The 25,662-nt window shown below is 32.6% G+C and overlaps 1 protein-coding gene across 1 annotated transcript in view; it reads left to right on the top strand.

Moving 5' to 3' along the window:
- Robo2 (roundabout guidance receptor 2) overlaps positions 1-25,662 on the top strand; it is a 1,537,051-nt gene that overhangs the window by 5,591 nt on the left and 1,505,798 nt on the right. Inside the window, exon 2 of the mRNA XM_078044445.1 lies at positions 17,815-17,933. Coding sequence (XP_077900571.1) covers positions 17,828-17,933 — 106 coding nt within the window. The 5' untranslated portion in view covers positions 17,815-17,827. The remainder of the gene's footprint in view (positions 1-17,814; positions 17,934-25,662) is intronic.

Genomic DNA, 25,662 nt, shown 5'->3' with positions numbered 1-25,662 from the left:
TATTCACCATGTTTAAAGGGGAGATAAGCATAATTGAGTATAGGACAATTTCAATAAGGAAAGGAAAATGTTTATGCCACAAAGGACTCTTCACATCCTTAAAATAGTTTTATACTGTAGTTCTCTCAGTACTAAGTGAAATTCTTGTCTTTGTTGTTTTCTATTTGTGGTACCATAACTCATGTCTGGACTTCATCTACTTACATATAATAATTTACTTTCATTTTTAACAAGAGGAAAAAATTGACACATTTTTAAAATATTTCCTTGAAAAGTCTTTAACTTTGTTGGCTAAAGATAGCATTACAAAAGCATTGCTAGTGATATTCTGGAAAAATAATATTTGAGTCTTTTTGGTATTGTCTGGCTTAATAGGATCTAATTTCAGAAGTAACTTTTCTGTTCAACAAGAAAAGATTCTTATGTGGAGATATTAGCTTCATCAGACACATGATTGCTCAAGGGCAGCCACATGGGATTATGGGAAAGGTGAATCAAAAATCTTAAACTCTAAATTATACGTACTCATGTATTCATATCAATTGGATGATAATGACAGTAAAAATCTAGCTTAAGGGGTAAATAAGTAACATGTAATACCCTTATCAAGATGTCTTGTTATCAAGTTTAAAACTCCATTTTCTTCTGGGATTTATGAAATTTGTAACCTGCACTTTTTTTCTTCTGTTGTAGGGTTTTATTAGTTTTTCGCTGCTGCTGTAACAAATTGCAGTAAATTTAACAACTTGAAACAACAGGTTTATGGTCTTAAAGGTCAAAAGTTTTGAAATTGCTTTGCTGGGCTAGAGCTGAGATTGTCTGCAGGGTTGGTTTCTTCTAGAGGCACAGAGAGGAATCCATTTTTATGGCCCTTTTCTGTACCTAGTGGTACAGGTATGTTAGCTTTTGACCTCTTCCTCTGATTTCACAGTTAATTGCTCTGATTGCTGTGTGTCTCCATTGCCTTTTCCTCTTTGAATCTGCCTCTGTTCCTTTTTTTTTAGTAATTCTTTTGATTAAATTCATCTCAGTAACCCAGGAGAGTCACCCCGTCTCAAAATCTTATCCATGTCAGAAAAGCCCCTTAGACTATATAACACAATATATTCACAGGGTTTGGATTTAGAATCAGAAGATATTTGGGGGTCATGTTTCAGCCCCCAAATGGTGGTAAATTTTTTCTGTCTTGAAATCCTGAAATTGCTTACTTCTCCATGGAATAACATAGAGTTTGAGAATAACAGGGTTTTTAGATACACTAGAAGGTATTGATGGAGAAGGTTTTGGACAATAGCTGCTGATCAATTAAATACCATTAAAATTATTAAATATACTTTTAATAAAATGTAAGATAACTTCATTTCTAGATGAAAAAATAATTGCTTTCATTAATACATTTTAAAGACAAACTATAGCTCTTGTTTATGTAGCCTAATCTACATAGAAACCACAGAAATATTCACTTTTTAATCTTCGTAGAATATAATTTTCAGTGGAATCAGGATAGTGGCCCCATAGTAATTGGTGCACTTCACAAATGCACATTGTGTAAATTTCACCTCAACTGATATATACTATTTGTAGACTTAAATTTAAAGATAGTCAAGTCAGATTTTGAAATCTTTCTGAACCTCAAGGAGGACTATTGTGTAAGATCGATTTGTTTTTCCTCTTAAACCATTGGTCCCAAAGATAACTTGAAATGCCCTGCTTAAATTAATTTAATGCAAATAAATTCTTGCTGCCTCACAAGTTTGTCCTTCATTTTTTAAAAAATTATGTTGTAAGTGGATGTGACATGCTTTACTGTTTGTTGTGCAGAGAGCAGTGTTCTTCCTAAAAGCTCCCTCATTTGTCAAAAAGAAGCCATTAAGAGTAAAGTAAATTATCTTATCTGATCACAGTATTGCTATTGACCTTAAAACAATAAATTTTATAATCAGTACAATAGCTGAATAGTATTTTCAGTTGTACAAATTTCACAAGAAATCTTTTGTTGTGATATAAAGCTCTTAAAATCACAGGAAAATCTGGTTTTCTTTTACCTTATAACAGTGGAGAGGCATATAGTTTTTGTGTAATTGCTATCTCCTGGCTTTCCAGAAACTTTAACTTAATACACTAAGGTTTTAAAGATTTTCTTTGCATTTCTTTTAATATTTTAATGTCAAATAGACCATATTTTTGTGAATATCAAGTTTAAAATAACTTGTATTCTATGAAATTAAGCAAGGGTGATTATCAGTGGTCATTTTTGTTAGGAGAAAAATCCTTTGGCATACAAATGCAAAATGATTCAGTGAAGGAAGGTGAGATTGGACTAAGGAACTCTGTTGATGTTTAAGTTATGCTTAATGAGACAGCGAGTAATATACACACTTATTTGGCTCTCAGGTCCAGAGATAGCATAATTGTACAAGCAATGGTCTTTTTCTACATTGAAGGATCATCTCCTCCTCCAGCCATGCTGTTCCTCAGAATAAGCACTTCAATTGAGTTTTCAGAAACCTTAAGAAGGATGGTGTGATAGGCTGCCTGTACATATGGCCCCCTTCAGCAGGCCAACTGTTACTCTTGCCCACCCACATCACTGAGGACATATGGCGCTACTTTGGCTGCGGAAGCAAGTGTATGTGGACATGTCTTGGTGTGGGTATAAGGCTGCTGGTTGTCGTTGTCTTATTGCTCATGCAACCAACTGTCTCAGTGGAAGCTTATTATCCATAGCACTAAATTTGAGGATGGTAAGTGATATTGTTTTATTATTAATTGAGCTTTTTTGACCCTCTTGTTTGATCACAAGACTTACTAGATGTTTTCACTATAGAAGGAAAAAATGGCTTTTCTGAGAAGAGGAGGAGTCAGGTCTTTTTTTTTTCCAGTTAAATTCTAACTTATTTTAAAACAAGAATTCTATAGAACCAGAAGAATAGAGGGATCGGAAATGTTGAGATGATTTATTATGGAATAATTAATAAAATGCAAAGATGTTATTAGGTGGAAAAATAATGAGAATACATGATGAGGTATGTTGGAATGAAGAGTTGTCTAATTCCAGCATAATTTATTTAATAGAGTTTAGAGTTCTAAAAAATGTTTGAAACTTAGATGTATGTTTTTAGTATTTTAAATTCTAAATTTGCAAGACGAGAATTTTCAGTATTGCAGTAAGTGTGTACTTTTCAATGGTGGCTGTAACTCCTACATAGAGATGGTCTTGAGCTTCAGTTAGGCTGGAAGGCAAAGCAAGAGGGCTCATGCTAAAGTGGGATTTGGGCAGGATTTGATTTAGACAACTTACATCAGTGAGCCAAGATAACAGAGTTGGCAGTGCCCTGTAGAAAAGAGGATGACACTGCAAGGCCACCTTTGCTGTCATTACTGGAAAATTTATATTTCAGATTTGTTGCAGATTTCATTTTGAATCTCATTATGATTTCACATACTGTATTAGGCAAATCTGAAAATTGTTTTCTAAGACTATTTGCTGAATCTTAATGAAATAGAATCAAAATTAGAAGAGGTAACATTAACAAAAGCAGTATTTGCAGATATAGAGATGGCAAATTTTGAAAATGCTTTTGAAGGTAACTTTTTCCACAAAGTCTCATTTTATTCTTGGTACTATAGCACCACGATTAATCAACATTAAGGTAGTAGGTGAAATATTTGGCAATATAAATATCAAAGACTCCTGGTAATGGTGATTGATGAAAAGAATACAGAATCATTATTGGCACTTACTGACTCTGGGAACTTCAGTTTTCATCTTTTTTCACCTTGCTATAACACCGAATGACAGCTTAAAATTGTCTGTCCACTGAAAAATCTATTTTCTTGGAATACCCCGATTTATTTATTTTGGGGATCACTGTTAGTGGTGAGATATTAAATAATGAATATATTATACCAAAGTGACAGTTCCAGTGTTACTTAATAAAATGAAATTAAGCAGGTTTACTACCAAGAAATATACTGTATTGCTTTCATTAACAGAAAAAAATCGCAGATCATTTTAATCAAGTTTTATTAATTTTTGTTATGTACATACATGTATTCATAACTGACTTCCCTTTATCAGGTCTGTGTTTGGACACACATAACTACACAAAATAAATCTTACAGATATCAGGCCAAACATGAACTTTAAGGTAACTATTTCAAACACATATAAAGTGTGGCAAAAAATAATCATGAAGTGGCAATATGGGAAACCATAAAAATGATAATAAAAGGGAGATAGTGGTTAAAAACACTTCCAGATGAATAATTTTTATTTAAATTATCTTCAGTTTTTAGCTGAGGAAATTAATGTAACTGAAACTACTGTGCAAATTAGTCCTGTTTGTTGTCTATATGTACATATGTGTTATAAATACAAAATGGATGGCATATTATTTATCGTATCCTATCTAATCTGTATATGTACATATATCATGAAATTAGACTACATGTGATATATACATATTGTGTACTTTCATTTTTGTATCTATTTTCTCATTTCAGCAGCAGCAGAGAAAATAGAGTAGTTTTCATTTGGTAATTTGATCTCATTTTGGATCTTCTAGTCTCATAAATATATGGGTTTCTATTGTTTTCCCTCCCTCCGTGAGTAGACCTCTAAAATCAAAAATTATCTTTCAATCCTTGATATTTTCAAAGCAACTTCTCTGTAAAGAGTGTGTAAGCATGTATCTTTACTCCTTAACAGAAAAGCCATTCTAAAACTAATTAGAATGTAGTAGCACTACTGCAACTGACAATCAGATATTTAGTAAATGCATTAATGATTGAGCAGACATTATTTCACATTTAGTATCTGGCATGATGTTGAATTGTAGAAATATCGCTATACACAAAACTTGGTCCCTATCCTCAAAGTTAAATGTGTAAAAGGAATAAATTAGTGTCTGAAAGTAAAGTTTTTACATACTCCCTGCTTCAAGGAGATTGTGTTATATTGTTCACACCATATGGAAGCAATTTCTCAATCCAGTCTATGAAAGAATAGAAGGGGAGAAGTAGAGCTGTTTGTTGAGCTTAAATTTGAATATTTTTATAATTAAATTATTTCATATTATATAATCTCAATAAATTTTGAAATATATGATAGTCTTTCAAATCATTAGATGATGATTCACAAAATGGTGCTCATACAATTAGCTATTTTTTAGTTATAACAAATGAAAATGCACTATTTGTAATTACTAATTCTAGGGTAGGTATCAGGTTCCTCAGAATATAAAGAAAACCACCATACAGCAAATATTAATTACACTATTGGGGTGAAAATAAATTTTCTAAACATATCCCTAGCCAAAGGCAAACAGAAAAGGAAAACATTTATGGATTGAAACTTTTTAAATATAACACTATTACATTTCAAAAAGTACCCTAGGTAGGTATAAAAAGCCAATGTAAAATTCAGGAAAAATTATTTGCATATTTAACATGAACAGATTCAGCAAATCAATAAGGGAAGATTAGTAGTTTAACCAAAGAACAATGTACATTGGCAGGAAGCATAAAGAAACTCATAAGCACTAATAAATGTATTAGAATTTCTATTAAGCAAAATGTAAAAAAATGGGGATATTAATATTTTTATTCATATTATAAATTCATGTAGTCATAAAACCTGTGATTTTCTATTATAACAGTGATTTTACCTGAAAGATTATCATGTCTATTATGAGCCTTTAAAATGCTTTTTAAAAATGTACATTATTTTTAACCAAATATATTTTCATATTGGGGGAAATACTTTGTTTTGTAATTTTTTCTGTTACTAATAGAATAGGTATTAGAAGCATAACAAATACACGTTTTCATATGGGTAGGCTGGTTTCCATCAGTCTTTTCAACTTTTTCACTTTCAAAAGTAGATTCAAACATCTGAGCACAGCCTTTGCTGCTGAAAACAGCCTTTCAATTGTAAGCACACACTTTCCCTGAATTTCACTGAGGATGGGGGCCTAACTATCTTATCACAAACTATATTTCAAGAATGATTTTGGTTCTTAGTAGTACTGTACTCTGTACTCTGTACTCTGGGCTTAACTGGTTGAGAAAGAGGTTTTGAAAAGAAAGCTTGTTGGTGTATCTTTTTTATTGGGACAGCTTTTATTTCCTTAAGTGTTTTGTTCCTTCAGTGTGATGAGTATCCGGCAGTGGAGTTTAGTGGAACAGATGCTTATTGTGATATATGAGATGAACTTGCTTTCCTCAGCACGCATGGGCATGCAGTACATCTGGCTTCTGCACATAAAAGTCAATTATGTTCCAAAATGTGTCTCTGTGCATTACACAGATTCTTAGGGGCAGACTCCTTCCTATTCCCTCAAAAGGGGACTTTGCTTCATTATGAAGTTCAAGTTAGACTAGAAATTGAAGGATACTAATTGCACACTGTCTGAACAATTAATGCTACAATTGCATACCAACATCATAAATCTTGCAGAGAAACCCTATATGGGATGTGGGGAGAGGGTAGTTTCTGTGTGCATGAAACAAAAAATTGTTGTATAGCAGAATATAAGTGTGAATGTGGCATGCATAACAAATGAAATCCAGTACAGAAGAGGAAAATGAGTGTAGGCTGAGGAGAAGAAAAAAAGGTAAGCTTTAAAAAGTAGGACATGTGTGTGAAGTGATGAAAGTAAAGACCATTATTAAGCATGAGGGGGAAGAGCAAGCAAGCTGACAGCAAGGAGTTTAACTCGTGCACATTCTGTAACGGGCAGAAATTGGAACTCTTGAGACATGGCAACTATAGCTCCTTTTCTATTTTTCCATATAGACTTTAAAAAGACTATTTTACTTTAAAAAGACTCTTTGTGGCTTGGCACAGTGCCACATGCCTGTAATTCCAGTGGTTTGGGAGGCTGAGGCAGAATTATGAGTTCAAAGCCAGCTTCAGCAATTTAGTGAGGCTCTAAGCAACTCAGTAAGACCTTGTCTCTGAATTAAATATTTTTAAAAAAGGGCTGAGGATGTGACTCAGTAATTAAGTGCCCCTAGGTTCAGTTCCTAGTACCACAAACAAAAACTATTTGTGTGTAATGAGTTAACATCAATAACATAAGATTTTTCTAGAATATACAAAAATGAAATTAAATTCCAGTAGCTAAGTCTTTCAAAAACAGTTTTTGATAGAAATCCTTATAAAATGTATTATTTAATTTGCCATAGATAGCGTTGCATTGTACATAATTTTAACTCTCTTGATCACTTAGTGCATCAGTAGAATAAAAACTCTGGAGAAATGTCCACATCCCAATCTCCAAAACCTATGGATATGTTATGTTACATGGCATGGGACTATTAGGGTTGCAAGTGGAATTAAATTTTCTAATTACCCAACTTTAAAATGGAGAGATGATCCTGAATTATCTAGGTGGGCCCACTGTAATCACAAATGATTTAACAGAGATTGTTCAAAGGGATCAGAGTTAAAAGAAGGTGGGATGATGGAACCAGATTGGGTAATGTACTTTGCAGATAGAGATGGGGATCTATAGCCAAGCAATACAGTAGGGCTCCAGAAGCTGGTAAAAATAAAAAAATAAAAAATTCTCCTCTGAAGCTTCTTGGAAAAGCAAAACAAAACAAACAACACAGATCTGTTAATACTTTGATTTTAGCCCAATAAGACCTGATTGGGACTTCAAACCTCCAGAACCATTAGAAAGAGATATATTGTTTAAAATCTGAGTTTCTGCTAATTTGTTATTATAGTAGTGAGAAATTACCACATGCTGACACTATTGTTTGCTATTGTTTTTTTTTCCTATAGTGTATAGTATTAAATTTGCTGTTCTGGAAAGCAATTGAAGTGATTTTTAAAGAGCCAATAATCACAATAAAGAAATCTGTATTTTATTTATTTATTTTATGAAAAATTATTATACAATGAGTGTGCAGAATGAAGTATCTTTTGAGGGTTCATAAATTCATAAAATTGTTATTTGACTACATGAACTTGGATGAAGCCTCAAAGATTGTATTGTATTGTATCTACAGTCTTTCTGAGATTATGAATCATTGCTATTTGAGTTTAAGAGTATCATAATCTGGGTTCACTTTGACCAATACACTCAATGAAGGACAGAGTTGTAAGTGTAGGTTTAGTTAATTGAAATAAAGACCAAAATGAGGCAACAAGAGATGCATTTATTTATTTGGCAGTCCTAAGGATAAAACCTAGGACTTTGGGCATACCAGGCAAAACCTCTACTGCTGAGTTACAACCCTACCCCAGGATGCCTATATCAAATCCAATTTCTACTATCCATTCTTGCCATACATTTACTAAAGATTTGTACACACAATATTGTTAAGATGAAGATACAGTTTATTATTGAAATCAGATGAAATGTGCTATACTAATAAGAGAAGCTGCTGGAGAAGAATAGAGTGGAAAACTTGGTCATAGCTGGCAGTTTCCTGAACCACAAGATCAAAGTCAAATAAGCTTTTAAAAAGGTTGAGTTCATTCCAACTCTCTTACCTTTTATCATAGGTCCAAAATCTAAATTAGTATGTTTTTATACAATGGAAAACAATGCATTTTTAATGAAGCTTTTAAATTTTTACACATTTGAGTTTAGTTTCTTTATCTTCTGTAAACTACATCTAGGAAAATAGAAAACAAATCTGTCAAGTAGCTGATCATCAGCTATATAGGGAACTGGTTCTCCATAATGAAGAGAGACTTTGTAGCAAGGGAGTGAAATTCATAAAAGCTCCTAAAATATGGAAAGGATCTGGTTGAAATTAATTGTATAGCTTCATGACAAATATCACCTTCCATACTTTTTTTATGACTATATTTTCTTAATTTTCTGGCATTTGTGATTGATCTCATCAAATTCACAAATTAAAATCTGTTTTTGGTAACTTTAATAGTCATATATTTTTAAGTTCCCCAATTTCTTAAGACTTTTTTGTTAACAGTTATTTTGAGTATATTTCATTAAAAGCATATATTCTAGGTTTGGCCTGTTTATAAGTTCTTGCAGTGTTTATAAGGAATAACATGTTTCAGAGGCTTAATCTAATTGAATCTGGGCAGCAAGTTGAATTCAAAAATAACTTTAATAAATCATAGATTCTGATTTAAAATGTCTCCATTAAGCATTTTAAAATAATTTAAAAGTTCACTAATGTGATTCATTATACTTGGCCCTAATAGTAAAAGTGTTTTTTTTTTTTTAATGAAGATCAGTTGAACTTGACAGATATCATACACCAACTTTAAATGGTCATGACAATTCCTGTAACTCATTTAGAAAATAATTATTTCCAGAATCACAGTGCTTGGACCAGAAAAGCAATTTTAAATATCTTTAACATTTTAATTGAGAAATTAGCCTTATTTCTCCTTTGGCATGCTTTTTTCAGATAGGATTTTAGCTTTGAGTGTGAATAAAACTTCAGAACACTGAAGGAGCTGGAGGATAGGCAACAGGATGACCATGCCCTATCTACATTCCTTACCCCTATCACTTAAAGAGCTTTATGGTAAAAAAATTGGAACTACTTGGATGTTACATATAAAATTATGAATTATACATATACTCATTTAGTTCAGTTATTTCCTGCTAAATTGAAAGAGTCCATTTCTCTCCTTCATTTCTTGAGTTTGGGAAAGAAGTTAGGAGTCTCATCGAGTATTTTAAGTTTATGTCCATTAAAATCAACACATAGAACCTGTGGGTGGAATTCATACCCTTCAATTTCCATTGAAGAGAATTTCTCTTTGAGAGGTTAAATAGTTAATTACAATGTTATTCACCTAATTTTTAACTGAGTCAATCAGCATGTCTAATTTTCTTTAAGACCATTTCTCATTAAGCTATTTTTCCACATAGTATTAGCTTGTGATTACACATGATTCTATCAGGTAGTGCAGAATATATGTTGCACACAGAATACAGAGTAAAACAAAGCCTATTTATCATCCTGTTTCATTTTCCATATTCTCATGCAAAAAGCTGCTTATGCAATTTACCCAAAGCCATGGTGCCTATATAGAGCTGAGAGATCGATTATTCAGACCTCGAAACTGGGAACACCTAGAAATGTAAAACAACGTACATTCTGTTTTTTTTTTTAACACATTCTAGTTTTTCTCTCATTATAGATTGTCCCAAAGGAAAATGCGATGCATTTGCTTTTCTTTTTTGGAATATAGAGATAGAAAAAGATAATGCAATGACTGAAGATCTGTGGCAAAAGCCTATACGCTTGTATATGAACCATTTAATATCTTTTTAATTTTTTTCCCTTTTAAGTTAGTGCTGTGTAGGAAAAATCAGCAATTTAAAGATGCAAACAAGCTTGTAAAATCAAGTGTACACCTATTATTGTGCAGATATTATACCTGCCTATTTCTCCCTAAATTTTTAAAAAGAATCTACTTAATCTCCAAAGAATTTGAGTCTGGGAACTCATCCAGATGATTTATTTTGGCCAGCTGAGCAAGAGTTTAGTCTCACTGTAGGTTACTTTTACTTGTTTTGAGTCCAACACCACTGGGTTACTTTGACACCTTGCTCCTGGCATAAAGATGACTCAGCTCAATCAGTTGCAGAATTGAGCTCTTATTATGACCAAGTTCACTTATTTTTTAAGAAGATGTGTTACAATTCTTCAAAATCTTTATTCTTGAAGAATATGGAATGTCTTGTTTACTTTTAGTGTACTTTCAAAAAATATGTGTTTATGTAGTGAGCTTACTCTGCTCATTGAAAAAGATGGAGTAAATTTTATAATATGAAGAGAAGTGATTTATAAGATTCAGATAATTTTTGAAGGGAGACTCTATGCCATTGGGTTATATACCTTTGTGTTAAATCTGGACTCTTTTTTTTTTTTTTTTTACTTACTAAGCTACAAAGAACTGTCAGAAATGGCTGTTGCTATGTTCTACTTTGGCCTTTTAGTTACCTTCAAGTAAACGTGGTTGATATCAAAGAATAACTTTCCTTCTCACTTTCTTAAATCAAGACATTTTTTCCCCTTATCTTCCACATACCTAACACCAAAGGTTGAAGAGAGGATGAGGTAGTTGTTGTTCTTCCCTATTAGAACTTCCAAAGTGCTAATTTCTCCCCTTCTTGCAAATAAGATTTCTTTGAAATTCAAATTCTCAGAGTCTTAGCCATTCTCCTTTCTTATTGTTGACATCAGATTTCCTGTCACTCTTGTCATTTAAGAGTTCAGATCCTTAATCAAAATCTTCAACTAAGTCTTGTTGTCAGTTACCTCAATGTCCAGATGAAAGAATCATGAAAACATCCTGTTCTCTCCATTTATTGATATCTTTATCTCTATTGCTTTTTTTTCCTTCTACTTTAGTTGCTCCTTTTGTGAAATCAGATTTTCTATACTGGCAGTACAGATGCAAATATCCCCCCTTCCAGCTGGACATTGTTCCTAGATCATTTGCTACAATCCTTTATCCTACCTGAGATTTTTCCCTAACTTCTACTGCTCCCTTACAATCTATTGCCACAGTCCAGCTGCAGCAAAATAACCGGGGGGTGACTAGCAACTTGTGTAGATTGATACAGCTGGAGTGGGAGCCGTTTATTGTAGGACAGGAGGGGTATATATACATTCCACACAGCTTATCTTAATTAACATAAACTAGATACAGCAGTCAACCAATAAGGAATCTTCTCACTTAATGGCTCGCTGGCGTTACTTCACAAACCACTCCCTCTGCAAAATACCAGGCGCCATCTTGACTTGTTTACAGACTCTAACAATCTATCAGTACTCCCCTGTCTTCAATTTCTATAATTTTTACTTTAGATGCGATAGTTCAATGTTGACACTCCTTTGCAAATATTCAGAGCTGCATTTTCCTGCCACAAACAGAACCAGTTTTTGCTTGTGTCCCTCTGTACACTTTTCTGTATTGATGTTCCTATGTGTGTCACTCCAATTACATTCTTTGTAAACACACTTTTGCAAAGATCTAAATGTCATTTCTTTTAAGAAGTATTTTATTGGTACATGTTATATGGAATAGTGGGTTTCACTGGGGCATATTCCTACAGGCACATAAAATAATTTGATTAAATTTGCTACCCAGGATTTCCTGTTGCTCTTTTATCCTCCATCCCTCAGACCTCCTCACATCCTGACAGTTTTCACGAGATTTCCTCATTTTCTTTCTTCCCTCTAGCTTCTATAAATGGAAGAAAACACCTGGCACTTTTCTGAGTCTGGTTTATTTCACTTAATGTGTTTTCCCTCTCCATCCATTTTCCTGCAAATGACACGATTTTGGTCTTCATGGCTGAACAATACTCCATTGTATGTATATACACACACCATATTTTCTTTATCCATTCATTTGTTGAAAGACAACTAGACTGGCTTTATGACTTTACTATTGTGAGTTGTTCTGCTATAAACATGAGAATATATTTATCTTTAAAATATGCTAAAAAGACACTTCTCAAAAGAAGTAAAGATAACTAACAATGATAAGAAAAAATGCCCAACATCTTTATCCATCAGGAACATGAAAATTAGAACTACTCTGAGATTCTTTCTCATTTCAGTCAGAATGGCAATCATGGAGACCACAAATAACAAGTCCTGGTGAATATGTAGGGAAAATGGAAACCTTACGGATTATAAACCAGTACAGCCACCATGTAAATCAATATGAATGTTCCTCAAAGATCTGAAACCGTAACTACTACATGATTTAGCTATTCCATTCCTTCATGTTTACCCAATAGAACTAAATATTAATTTTATAATAAAGTGCTAATTATTTTCACTTTGAGATTCTCTTCTAGACCTTCTCTTTGAGAATCCATTACTTATTTGAAAACAGCATTTGGGTAATTCATATAATGTACTCTATATTTATAAACATCAGTATGGTATACCACCAACCATTCTGATATCTAAGAAGTTTTGAGTCATTTTATTCTTTTACACATGCTGAAACTGTCTAACTCAATAATCCTATTAAGATGTGATTCCAAATAGATTCAATTTCTCTACTTATTTTGAAATAGTTATGTAACATGAGTAAGTCTTGTATAACCAAGTTAAGATCATCTATTTGATATTTCCCCAAAACTCTTGTCTATTCACTCCCTTGATCAACTTTGCATGGGCACACACTTTGTAATAATTTCTCTCTTACATTGCATTTTTGCTGTTGTCTCCCTTTCCAGAGGGAAAACACTAGGTGTGCAGGGGCCTTGGCTTGCTTCTTTGCCTACCACTGTAACAAACTGGTATTATATCTGTCATGTATTTGTTAAGTAAATTAAATATATACCATTAGGTCCATTAAAGCCCCCACTCTATTAACTTTGTCATTTCCAAGGCTCAAAGTTTCTTCATCCTAACTTAATAAAGGAGATATGGGACAGATAATCTTATTTCGGGATAGCTCAACTTTAAGCTTGCTTGATGGAGCATCAGGGTTGGCAGGGATGGTTTTAAGTTACTTCAGAAGTTCCTATGTAGAGGAGGAAATTTACTCTCCTTCTATGGAAAGACTTGAAGCCCCTATGACTCCTGTGGGCTCTAAATTTTTAGGGTTATTACTGCTAAACTGTAGCTTTGAGTTCTTTCTGTCATATTCTTTAAAATTATCCAGATCTGACTTGTCACTATTTTGTTGTTGTTGTTGTTGAAAATTCCCACTAAATAAGAACTTCCATTAAGATGATGAAACTAGGTTTATATGAAATCTTATGCATTTGTAATCTTCATATATGTACAGTTTTGTAATCCAGTTATTCCTAAAATCAGAATGAAAAATGATCACCTGGATGATTTATTATGGTGCATATTTCAAGGCCTCACCTCTAGAGGTTCTGATTTAGCTTGTCCTCAGGACACGCTGCATGTATAGGTCTTTCATTTTACCAGACATGCTGGATTACTCTGAAACAACATTTACACACCATTCTTTGGAAGATAGAGTGCATGTTATGGTACATTTCAAGATGTCTGGTTATTAATAATGAAAATTAAGTGGTTTATAAGATTTCCCTGAACTAATAACATAGCACAATTTTAATACTTTAGAAATTGCAGGAATCAAGATTTTTTTTTTTTACTTCTCAAAATTGTAGAGATCGAATTTTTAAGAAATAATTTGTCAAAAAATTAAATGGGGTCAGTATCTAAGCTTCCTACCATTGTCTGGTCTCTCCAATCTAAGAGTGTTATTTTTTGCCTATTATTTTACTGAAAAAAAGTAAAAATATAATCAAGTACTCTATCTACCTGCAATTTTTATATACTGCTATATGAATTGGGCATATATTGAACTTTGCCCATCACTATTAAAGTATAGGTATAGTTTTAATTGAGATAAGCTCCATCTGTGAGAATTTATTAATGTCAAAAAATACATTTTAAAAATGACTCAAAGGCACCTAGTCTAAGGACAATGTTAAAGTAAGGCTCCAGTATATATCTTAATCTAAGTGATTACTGAATGTAAGTCATGAGATGGCTTCTAATGAAAATTTCCCATTGAAAAAAATCAATGTTAATAACTGGAACTCGAGAACTCTAATGGGCTCTGCTGTGTTTTTCTGGCTTACATTGTGTTCCTAATATGCTGAGAAGAGGAATTGATGACCTGTGAGCTATGGTCACTTCCTGATCTCATCTGATTCTTTGGTCTCTAGTTTTAAAAGGGTGATCAGACAGGTTGCTTTATAATGGAGAAATTGAGCAAAAGGAACATCAACCTGGAGTCTCATTGGCACAGCCCCGCTCTCTTTGGAGAAGCACTTTGATAAAGAGGCCTGTGGCCAAGAGAGGCACTTAGAAGGAAACTGCTACAGCGAAGAACTTCTTGAAAGAAGCTACTGTACAAGCTCATGCTGGAAGCTGACCAGAGCTACCTTCTTCAGATGATTATGAAGTAGCATTACTGCTCTGGTATAGAAATAGACTCTAAGAACCAATTTTCTCCCTACATAGTATACCTAAGCTCATTGGCTAAGTTTGCTCACTGGGAATCAAAATATTTAGATGGTCTATATGAGAAATAGAACATTTGGGAGTGGACAGAAGAGATTTTGAAACTGGCTGCAGATATCACCTGCTCTGTATGAAGCTGCTCTACTAACTGGAAACTTTCACTGGCTTTTGTAATAGGTGTTTTATAGACACTAAATTCAGGACTGCCCTTTCTATTTGGCACCTCCAAATATAAACCATCCCTCAGACTAGGTGGTTGCACTGTGGGCTCATAGACCAATGTTCTGGAGATAGATGCCTTATAAAATGGAATCACCCATTAAAATACCCCATAGTGATGTGTACTCTAGAATTTTTGCATAGTCAACCTAATTTTGCTATTATACAAGACAGGAAGTACTACAACTACATTCTTAAAGTTTTTCCCTTGGTGACTTACACACTTGATTCAATGATGCTCATCTTGCTTTTTCAAAATGTGTTTACACAGTTATCAATCTGAAGGCCTAACTGCTGACTGAATAGCAAATCCATTGACAGAAAAGCATAATGAGCCTAACTATTTATGGTTTATGATTTATTCCAATCTTTAAAGAGTAATATGTGCAAGTAAAATTATATGCAATAGATAATTCCAATTTAGTTTAATTCTATATACAAAGTGTTCAAAAAATTGGAGAAATCAATGGCATATATTTATGGCACGTAGTAAACGTTACCTTATTTTCTGTTTCATTGAACATGAATCTTTTTAGATTTTTGTTTTCTCATTAAAATTAAAAATGCATTGACTTTTACATTGAATGAGCTCAGTTTTTAATTTCAAAGTTAGTTAGAAAGTTGATTTTCATGTTTATAGTATGATATGGACAGCATATAGATAACGAATCATAGTAAATTGGCATTTATGAAATATTAGTTTTCTGCAAGCATCAACACAGAGAGGAAGGTTACATTTTCTCTTCATTACAAATACATTTTGAAAGTCATCTGTTCTTTCAAATTGTTACTAAAATAGATAATGTAACTGTTTTTAATATGCCAGTCCTTGCTGAAGAGTGTTTTAATGTTGCTTTGTATGCATCATAAAATGACTAGTAGAAATTTTGCAGAAATTAAGAAAATATTACAAAAAATAAATTACAAAAATAATTCATTAAAGGGTAATTTAAACATTAAGAGTGAATTTTAACATTTTGGTACCAGATAAAACTCGTTATATAGTGATTAGAATGGAATAAGAATTTAACAATTAGTGGTTGAAAGAGCATATGCTTATATCCACAGATAGGTGTACATATACCACTAGGGTTGGTCCTTAACAAGAGCTTCTTGTCTTAGTCCCTGCTTCTTTAATAAATAGTCATTATATTTGCTCTTTTATAATATTATTCATTCTTTCTTCCATAAAATTGATACTAATGTGTTTGTTGGGGAGATTTTCCCTGGACACAATTTGTTCCCGAAAGGATTGATGATTTTAGAAATGAATAGTTTGATTTCATTAGGTTCTAATGATTTTCAGTTTGAACATTTGATTTTTGTTTCAAATACCTGCGGCTCTATATGCAAGAGAGTTCCTTGCTCTTCTCAGCATTATTTTTGTAAGGGTTACTGCACTACAGCAGGACAGTTTACAACTAAATTCCTGTGTGGTGATTAGTCATTCAGAGCATAGGCTTTGATGTCACCCTGCTTATGATATCATGTAATTGGGAATTGTGCGGCTTTTCTCTAAGTCATCATTTGCGCAACTGAAATGGTGCTTTGAAACTGCTTAGAATTTCTGAGAAATAAGTGAGGCAAAAAATTAAGGCATTTAACACAGTAAACTAACCTCAAATATAGTATATTTTAAGGAAAACTTTAGGACTAAGGTTATCATTGTCTTTATCATTTAATATTACCCAGGAACTTGGATATATCATTTTAACCTTCTCAGCCAGTTTGCTTGTTTAGAATGAGGAGACTGAGTTAGGGGTTCTTAAATTTACGTTTAGCTCTGATTCTATGAATCTCAAATGAAGTAATGCCAAGTGAGTAATTAAATCCTATTCTTTCTTGATGTGGGAGAAAGGGAGAAAAGACAACTTCTAGCTGTCTGGATTCCCCTCCAAATTTTCTACAACTACGTAGCATTTTGAATAAAGGTATTTATTCCAGAAATCATTAAATTTACTTTCCTTTTACATTTTGTTAACTGAACAAATTGAGATTTAGGAGTAGTCTTCTCTGATTTCAAATTTTGATTTTTGTGATTTCTCTATGTTCACTTGTAATTTTAAGTATGCAGTATTAGTTTTGTGTACATGAGTATATTTAGCTAAATTTACCAGTTTAACAAAAATCCCATTTAAATAAAAGCTTAAGACTATTTTGTGAGATATCATGCTAAATATCTTGTTCATAAATATATTGAACAGTCACATTTTGTTTATGTATATGAAGATGACATGGTGTTTTTAATGCATCACCCTGCCTGAATAACAAGTTAGAAATATTGTCTGTGAACAATTTATTGCATGATTGAAGTTCAATGGGGACTTTAGTGATACTTTTTAAGCATTCATAGATCTAATGGCCTCTTTTGCACAAAGATATTGAAAAATATCATTTGGATGACTGTTTAGAATATGAAGTTAATGATGAATGAGCTTTCATATTAATCATTATCGTGAGAATCCCAAAGGGAGGTGTGGTTTTTAAATGTATGTCCTTGTAAGCAGGATAATTCATAAATGCACAAAACATATTAGATATGGGACTTGAGTGGTAATATATTTAATAATGTAATTTATTATTCTTTTCACACCTACTCTACTCGATATGCAGGGTTTAAAATGCAATGGCCATCAGACAAGGAAGTGTCATTAGAAGAATGTGGACTTGGACTCCTGGGCTTCTAATGATTCTTATCTTTTGGGGTCAGCACGGGAGTGGACAAGGACAAGGTAGGTGCAAGCATGTTCTAACACTTGAACGCTGGATTTGAGTTCCACTTTAGGATGAAATTACATCAGTCTTTGGTTTGATGGTTGTGGCGATTTGTTGTAATCTTTCCCCAAGATTTTGTCAAAGAGTACCATTATGCTTTTGAATCAGTTAAATTGTACTAGAGTTAGGTGTGAGTTGGTGTATCAAATTTAAAACCATCTTTCTGAAATTTGTTTTGCTTAGATTTAGTAGATACTGCATGTGAGTGTGTGTGTGTGTGTGTGTGTGTGTGTGATTTTTAGAAAAGTACAAAGCATTTAAAGGCTTTATATTTTGAAGAGAAGTTTTTGAATCTGTTTTTGTTAGTTACCTTTATGGTATGTATATAGATTGATTTCAAAAATATTTTTGACGTGATATTCTTCAGAAATTAAATGTAACACTTGATGATTCTCATTGCCAGAGCAAGTATTTTGGGGCAAAATTAGTAATGGAGTAGAGCTGTGATGTTGTGGCATTCTGAAATGTCCTTTGGAGAGTAGAAAAAGGTCATAGATTTTGTTAATAATGTTTTCAGTATATTGTTTGGTTGAATAAATCTATGGAGCGGTTTACACAAATGCTAGTGTCTCTCTGTGTGTATTTCATGATAAATATTGTATTTTTGGAAATGTGGTGCCTACTCAGATACAAATTAAAATTTATTGTATATGATTAAGAGAGGTTATGGTCCCCTTTGGAGGGCTGTGTTTTGACTTGTCAGAATTTGAAATGAAATTTTTGAACAGGAAAAGCATAGTGGTAGGTATATGACTCCTGATATACTTGAAAGTGTGTTCTGGTATTATATAATTGTGATGGAATTGAGCTTTCCTAGTCCTTTGGCTTCCAAAATATTTGATGAGTATTTATAAATATTTGCATATTCAGATGTTTATTTACCCTTTTGAAGAGCTCCTTCAAAACAAACACTGTTTGCTTGCCATATGTAGTTTTGTCCTATGAATTTTTTTAAATTCAAATAGGAAGATGTTTCCAAAATAAAAGTGCATGTGTATCCATGTGTGAGAATAAATATATGTGTATATGTATTTATATGTATATAATACATTTTAATAATTAGAAGACCTCGATGTGAAAGTGTTTCTTTCATGCCATTAAGAATTTATATTATGGGCTGGTGTTGTGGCTCAGGTGTACAGTGCTTGTCTAGTATGTGTGAGGTTCTGGGTTCAATCTTCAGCACCACATAAAAATAAATAAATAATGTATTGTATCTAACTAAAACTAAAAAAAAACAATTAAAAAAGAATTTATATTAGTATCTAGTTGAGTATTCATTTTCCTTTTCTTCTATGTTGAAAATATATATGAAATTATATTCAATATATAGTTTTTGGATTTTTTAAACCACCAAAGGTTTAAAACAAGAATCTGTAGGCAGTTGCTGTATTACATTTCTATTGGCTAGGAGAGCTATTAATACTTCTGGCAGTGTATCAGTTCACTAAAATGTAGTCTGCTGACTGTATACAGAGATCGAGCAGTACATGTAGTATTGAACAGGATTGCAAAGTCCTTCCTCTTATCCGATGGACAATATTTATTTTATTATTTTCTGATGAATAATCATTTATTGGACATGTAAAATAATTGTGAAAAAATAAGTATTTTCTTTGCCCAAAATCATTATTCATTTTTTAAATTTACTCTTTTAATATTGATTGCTCAGATAAGCTTTAACTTTGATTGTGACCATCATTTATTTTTAAAAAAATGCCTGGAAATCAATTTGTAGCTGAACATCAGTGAAGCTTCTAATGGTAAATGCAAGTTAAGTAATTTGGCTTCTTTTTAAAAGAATAAATTAAAATAGACAACAATTCAAAGGAAATATGATTTAGCAGAAAACATAATGGAATGCTTTATCTTTATTATTAACGGAATTTTACTTTCTGAGTAGCTAGACTGAGTGATGGAGATTTCTTAAGTATGATGAACAGAACTTACCATTGCAAATATAACATAAGCTACATATTATAAAATGTTCACTATTAAATATTTTTTCACTTTTGAATATTGAAGCAAAAATCTGTTTACTACTAATTTTTTTTGCACTTTTGCATATTGAACCAGAAAATAAAGTTTTTCAATTAAAATATATATTATTTGTCATATTTTAAATGAAAATCTTAGAGCTCTTTACTATTATTGATAAGAATATAATAATTAGGAATCTAATGAGTAATATATTCTCTATGGTTTGCAACTCTCCTTTGAACATTGGTGATTTACATCTCAAACTCCAGAATTATGACTAAATCTCAATAAAGTATTATTCTTACAGCAAGTGTGCATATAAAAAGTAATGCAGTTATTTTAATATAAATTTAAATTCCTCAGGCATGATAGTAAAGCCAGTGTCTATTTCTATGAGTAGATTATGTTTTAATTGTTTGTCACTCACTGAAAAATTTAGATATTCTTTCCCATGGATACCATATTAGAAATGGTAGTCAGGTTGTGAGGACAGAGGATGAAAGTTTTTGTAGTTGAGTTGAGAATGTATGTGAGTTGTCATACTCAGTTTTGTTTGAATTGTGGGTAATCGCCACTTAAACAAACATGATATAGCAAATGTAGTCTGAATTCTAAACAAGGATTTTTCCCCCAGATCCCTCTGGAAGCATCAGGGTCAAAATAAGAGGAAAGAGATGGACATGCACTGGTATCAGGCACATGTTAGCAGTGGACTTTTTAATCCATCAAATAAAGCATCTGCATCAAGAATCCAATGCTTAACTTCTGGATTAACAGGTGCTTGTCTTTATGGTAGCATTCTTGGCTAAGCCTTGCCTCTTATCTAGACTGCTCATGTTTTTTTGCACAATAGAAACTGTTAGGTATGGGAAATTGTAGGCAATCCTTAAGATAAAGTAGAAGGTATGTGAACTTTGAAAGAAAATATCTCCACCTTACAAATAAAATTCAGTGTAAACATTCAGATTTATTTTCTTTCAAGGAACTAGAATAGGCATTTGTATAGTCCTTTTTTTAAATATTAAGTTAAACAGTGACATTACGATAATCTAGATAGAACTGAACTGGCATGCAATAAGAATAGATATAATTGGTAACACAACCAGCAAAACCATGGACCTATTAACTGCAATAAAAGCGGGGAGGGAGGGAGGGAGGGAGAGAGAGAGAGAGAGAGAGAGAGAGAGAGAGAGTCTGGAGAGCCCAATCCATTTATAGCCTGCTAGAGAGTGTAGGAGGCAGATATTATATTCAGAAATGAAAACTTGTTTTCAAATACATCAATCCCATGTATTTCTTCCTCAAAAACATATTTAACTGATAATATGATGTATGCATTAGGGTTATGAAAGCATTAAAATAAAAATCAGTCACTAGGATGAGTGTGAATGTAAAGGCAATTTGAAGAAATTTGGGATTGAGAAGAATGCTTGCTAAAAATAAAGGCAATGAGTTTGACTTTAAGAAGCAGATAAACTTCATAACTATTATTTAGTAATTCTTAAATTTGCCACATTAATGGCATAGTAAAGAAATGCTATTTCTTTTTCATATGTAATAGAGATGTGTTTATTTTTCTGGAACTTAATTTTAAAAAAATGCAATGGATGTCAGTCTGTTTCAAAAAGGATTTGCCAGTGTTTTCAATGTATCATCATTTTAGAGTTTTTATAAATAATTTAGTTTTTAAATATAGTAATAATTTTAACATGTTTTGGATATAAGAGAATTTTAAACAACTTTGTTTCCATGATGAGTTTATATGCTGAATCTCAAATAGCAACCCTTATGCTAGATGTAAGAAAATTTGAAATTTTGAAGAATAAGTGAAACTTAGCAAAGTAAAGATTTGAGGACAATTCAATTTATGTTCCCTTTTAACAACTATAAATGGGGTCAGATATTATAAAAATAAAATCTGGTAGTATCTGGTTATTACAATTTCCAGTTTTATGATCAATGAAAAAACTACTTAAATATAGAATGATGGAAAAATAAAGAGCTCTTCATTTCTCTCTCTCAAATCCTTCTCAAATCCCTCTAAATATTTTCCCAGTGTATGAAGCTGTTATTTTTGTTTCCCTCTTCCAGTCAAGAAATTTAAGTGATTGTGTAATTCTATCAATAAGTGAAGGTCTACGCAACTTTGAATTGAAGGTTTATAGATAGAGCTTTTTATTAGAAAATCTCAAATCACACAGTTTGTTTTAATATCTTAAGATCACTGCTGGTAAGGTATAATTACCTAGAAGAACCTTGAAGCCATCTAGAGCTAGCTTTTTGAAGTTGCTTTGTGAATTATTTTCATCTTATAATTGAGTATCGTTATAAGAGAAATGAGCTCAGACATTTTGGCAGTGACTATCGAATGATCATTATTTGTGTATCCCAAAAGACCTGACCTTAAAATGTCATAAAGTTAAGTAGTGGTGAAAATGAACTGTGCTATGTAATAGATGTCTTTGTTTCTGACATTCTTTATCAAATGTAAAGGATTTTCCATTATGCTAGATGAGAATATATACATACACATACACATGGCAGAATTTAATTGAATTTAATTTAGTCTATGGCAGAATTATGTTATATAAGTTTTTAAATTTTTAATTCTTACAATTATAAATGAAAATATCCAGTATTTCTAACCACAAGGTTACCCACCACCAGCAACATTTAAAAATCTCAGTTTATTTCTAATAGCTTCTTCCTACAAAAGAAGTCAGAAATTTTATGGAGTGTACCATTTCATATCTTAAAAGCTTCATATCATATAGTAAACAGGAAAATTAGTCATTTGAAACTGGAAGTGGATTTATCTTAATGACAATGTTTCAAAAAACTTGTCTTCAAAATTTAGATTCCTGAAAAATATATGAAAAATAAAAAATGTATCTCTATAAATTCATCTTTCATTTCAAATTCTTTCCATACATCTGAAATTTGTGTTTCTAACAGTAGTACAAGCACTTAATCTATATGACGATAGAGAGGTGTAAAATATAATATCTTGTAATAAAGTTTCATATTGAATTGCTCTTTAACAAATCTTAATTTTTTTCTGCAGATAGAATTTTCTTTAAACAACTTAGAATAATCACTTTTAAACAAAATCACTGCATAAAATTTTCATGTTTCAAATAACCTTTTTGAAAAATTATGGGTACATTACTATTATACATAATAGTGGAATTCATTATGTCATATTCATACATGGACAGAACATAAATTTGATCAACTTTATTCTTGTATCTTCCCAACTTTCCTTCTCTTCCTCCTTCTCTCCCCTCTTTTTCCCTATCCCTTGCTTTCTGATCTTCTTTATATCATCATTTCATCATCATCATTATTTTAGTGTATTATAATAAATATTTAGTAATTAAAGACACTGCTATGGAACAAAGGCAATTTGCAGAATATTCCATTTCTCTGTGGGAAGAATATGGTAATTTATACCTCTTGCTAATTAAAATCACAATACCCAATATTTGGGTGGCAGTCATTCACAATATTCTAGAAAACTTTCTTACCATGCAACATAATAAAATGTGTTTTACTTCGTATTTGTTAGATTTTAAGTTGTTATTTTAGGAAAATCTCATTTTAATGAGATTTATATCATTTTAATGAGATTAATACCCTTCAAAATTAAAGCTTATTTAGGAAAAACTAAATACCCTTTTCAAGGGACTTAAGTATTTTATTGATCTTTGTTCTGTTTGCACTTATTTGGAGATGGCACAGTCATTTGATTTAGAATGAAAATTTTACAGATTTATTTTTGTATTTGCAACTTTTATGCAGTTTGTGAAGAATAATGAAATTTGTTAAGACATTATCATCTAGTAGTATAGTAGCTTCGTCTCTCTCCTTAGGTACATATTTGTAGAGGAAAAAAGAAGCCAACTTTGAAGTAAAGAGATCATACATAGTTGGAGGAATAGAAAAAAGTGGTTGCAACAGTTTCAAAAGGGCAAATTGATAGGAACAAGCATGGGGAACACAGAAGCAAGGGTCCACTGTTGTTAGTAAAGAGTATAAATTCTCAAAATTATTCTGCATGTGAAATTTTCAGTAAGGCCTTCATACACATGAGAGAGATTGGGATGGGGGAGGAGAAAGAGGAGAAGAGTGGCTGAGGAAAGGAGCCCTGTGTGCCAAGTAGGCACTTCACCTCTGTACATGTTACTCTGTGGCCAGCCCCAAACCACCAAGTATGAAAACAATGTTTCAAGAGCAATGTTGTTAGTTCTTCATGTACAAACTCAAGACCATATCCTGGGCATGGGAGGGTGGTCAAGAGAGTTCCAATGTTGTGTTTGAACTGGGTACCCTGGCTGTTGGCAGAAATGATTGCTTTTTCTTAATTTTATTGTTTGTTTTTGCCTCTTGAACCTATAACGCCATACCTACTGCAGCATTAAGACAAGCTTGGGAATCACTTCTCTGTCACTTATTATGTGTCCTTTAAAAAGCTTATGAATTACACATAAATTTCAAAGTTGCTAACTGAGGTTTCAAGAGACTTAAAAAAAAAATCTGGCACCTTCCCATTAGGAACGCTGTACACAATGTTCTAGTGTTTGTTCACAAAGGACATGGTCCCATCCATCAGCAACTTTAATTCTCTAAATCATCCTATCCTGTGTAAAAGCTTTTTCTCAATGTTTAAGAAGCTTTTAGATTTATAGATGGTCATATCAGCCACATGCTTATCAACTGTAGCTTTATCACACCATAAACTGCCTTGGGATTTTTTGGTTTCTTACATGTGACCTAGTAATTGAGTTGCAGTTTATCTTATGTTTTTTTTTTTTTTTTGTTGTTGTTGTTATGATGATTTTCCCCTTATTTTCCTTGTGGTAAACTTCTGGTGCCTATTTGCAAAATATTTCTCTCTCCTCATTCTGGCCATATTTTCTTTGTCATTCAGTTCATATATCACAGGTTCCATGTCTCTCCCTTGTTGCTCACTGTAATGTAGCATGGTGTCTTGTAGATGACATGGCTTCCTACATACAACACTATATTTCTCACTCTGTACTCTAATTGTTAGCATGTGTCTTTTTTATTTATAAATTCCTCAATAGTTTGAAATGTATATTCATCTAGTCAACAAGTATTTTTAAAGCATTTACCTTAGGCCATGAATTATTCTGAGGGAAGGAAACTGACCCAAATCTCTGGCTTCATGGGGTTTGCATTCTAATGTGAGGAATACAGATAAAAGATAAGGAGCAACATGAATATGTAAAGTGTGGTAAGAGTAAGTTACCTGGTGAGAATAATCCTGTGATGGGAATCTGAATTCTGAGAGGTTTAACCTCTTTTAATTGGATAGTCAAGAAAGTCCACACACAGGAGATGGCAACTGGAAGTCTGAGATAGTGAGGTGATAAGAGCCCAAGGCACACAAATTTGAGAGGGTCCCCAACCCGACCCAGGGCACAGCATGTATGTTATCCTTGCATGGGATCATACCTGTGTTTTGCATGAACGTAGAAGGAACGAACATGGCTAAAGCCAAGCACAGATGGGGAGCGGTAGCAGGTATGGAAATAGCAGAACAGGAGAGAAGCGATAGAAATTGTACAGGGTTTTTCTTATTGCAGAAACTTTGACTTTGTTTTGGAGCAAAACATAAAGCTGATGGGGATTTTGAGGCTTTTTGGAAGTTCACTTTCTGCTTTGAATGGTCACTACCTGGGA

Source organism: Ictidomys tridecemlineatus, chromosome 3 (genome assembly GCF_052094955.1).
Source record: "Ictidomys tridecemlineatus isolate mIctTri1 chromosome 3, mIctTri1.hap1, whole genome shotgun sequence".
Taxonomy (NCBI): domain Eukaryota; kingdom Metazoa; phylum Chordata; class Mammalia; order Rodentia; family Sciuridae; genus Ictidomys; species Ictidomys tridecemlineatus.
This window is presented reverse-complemented; position numbering and strand designations above follow the sequence as displayed.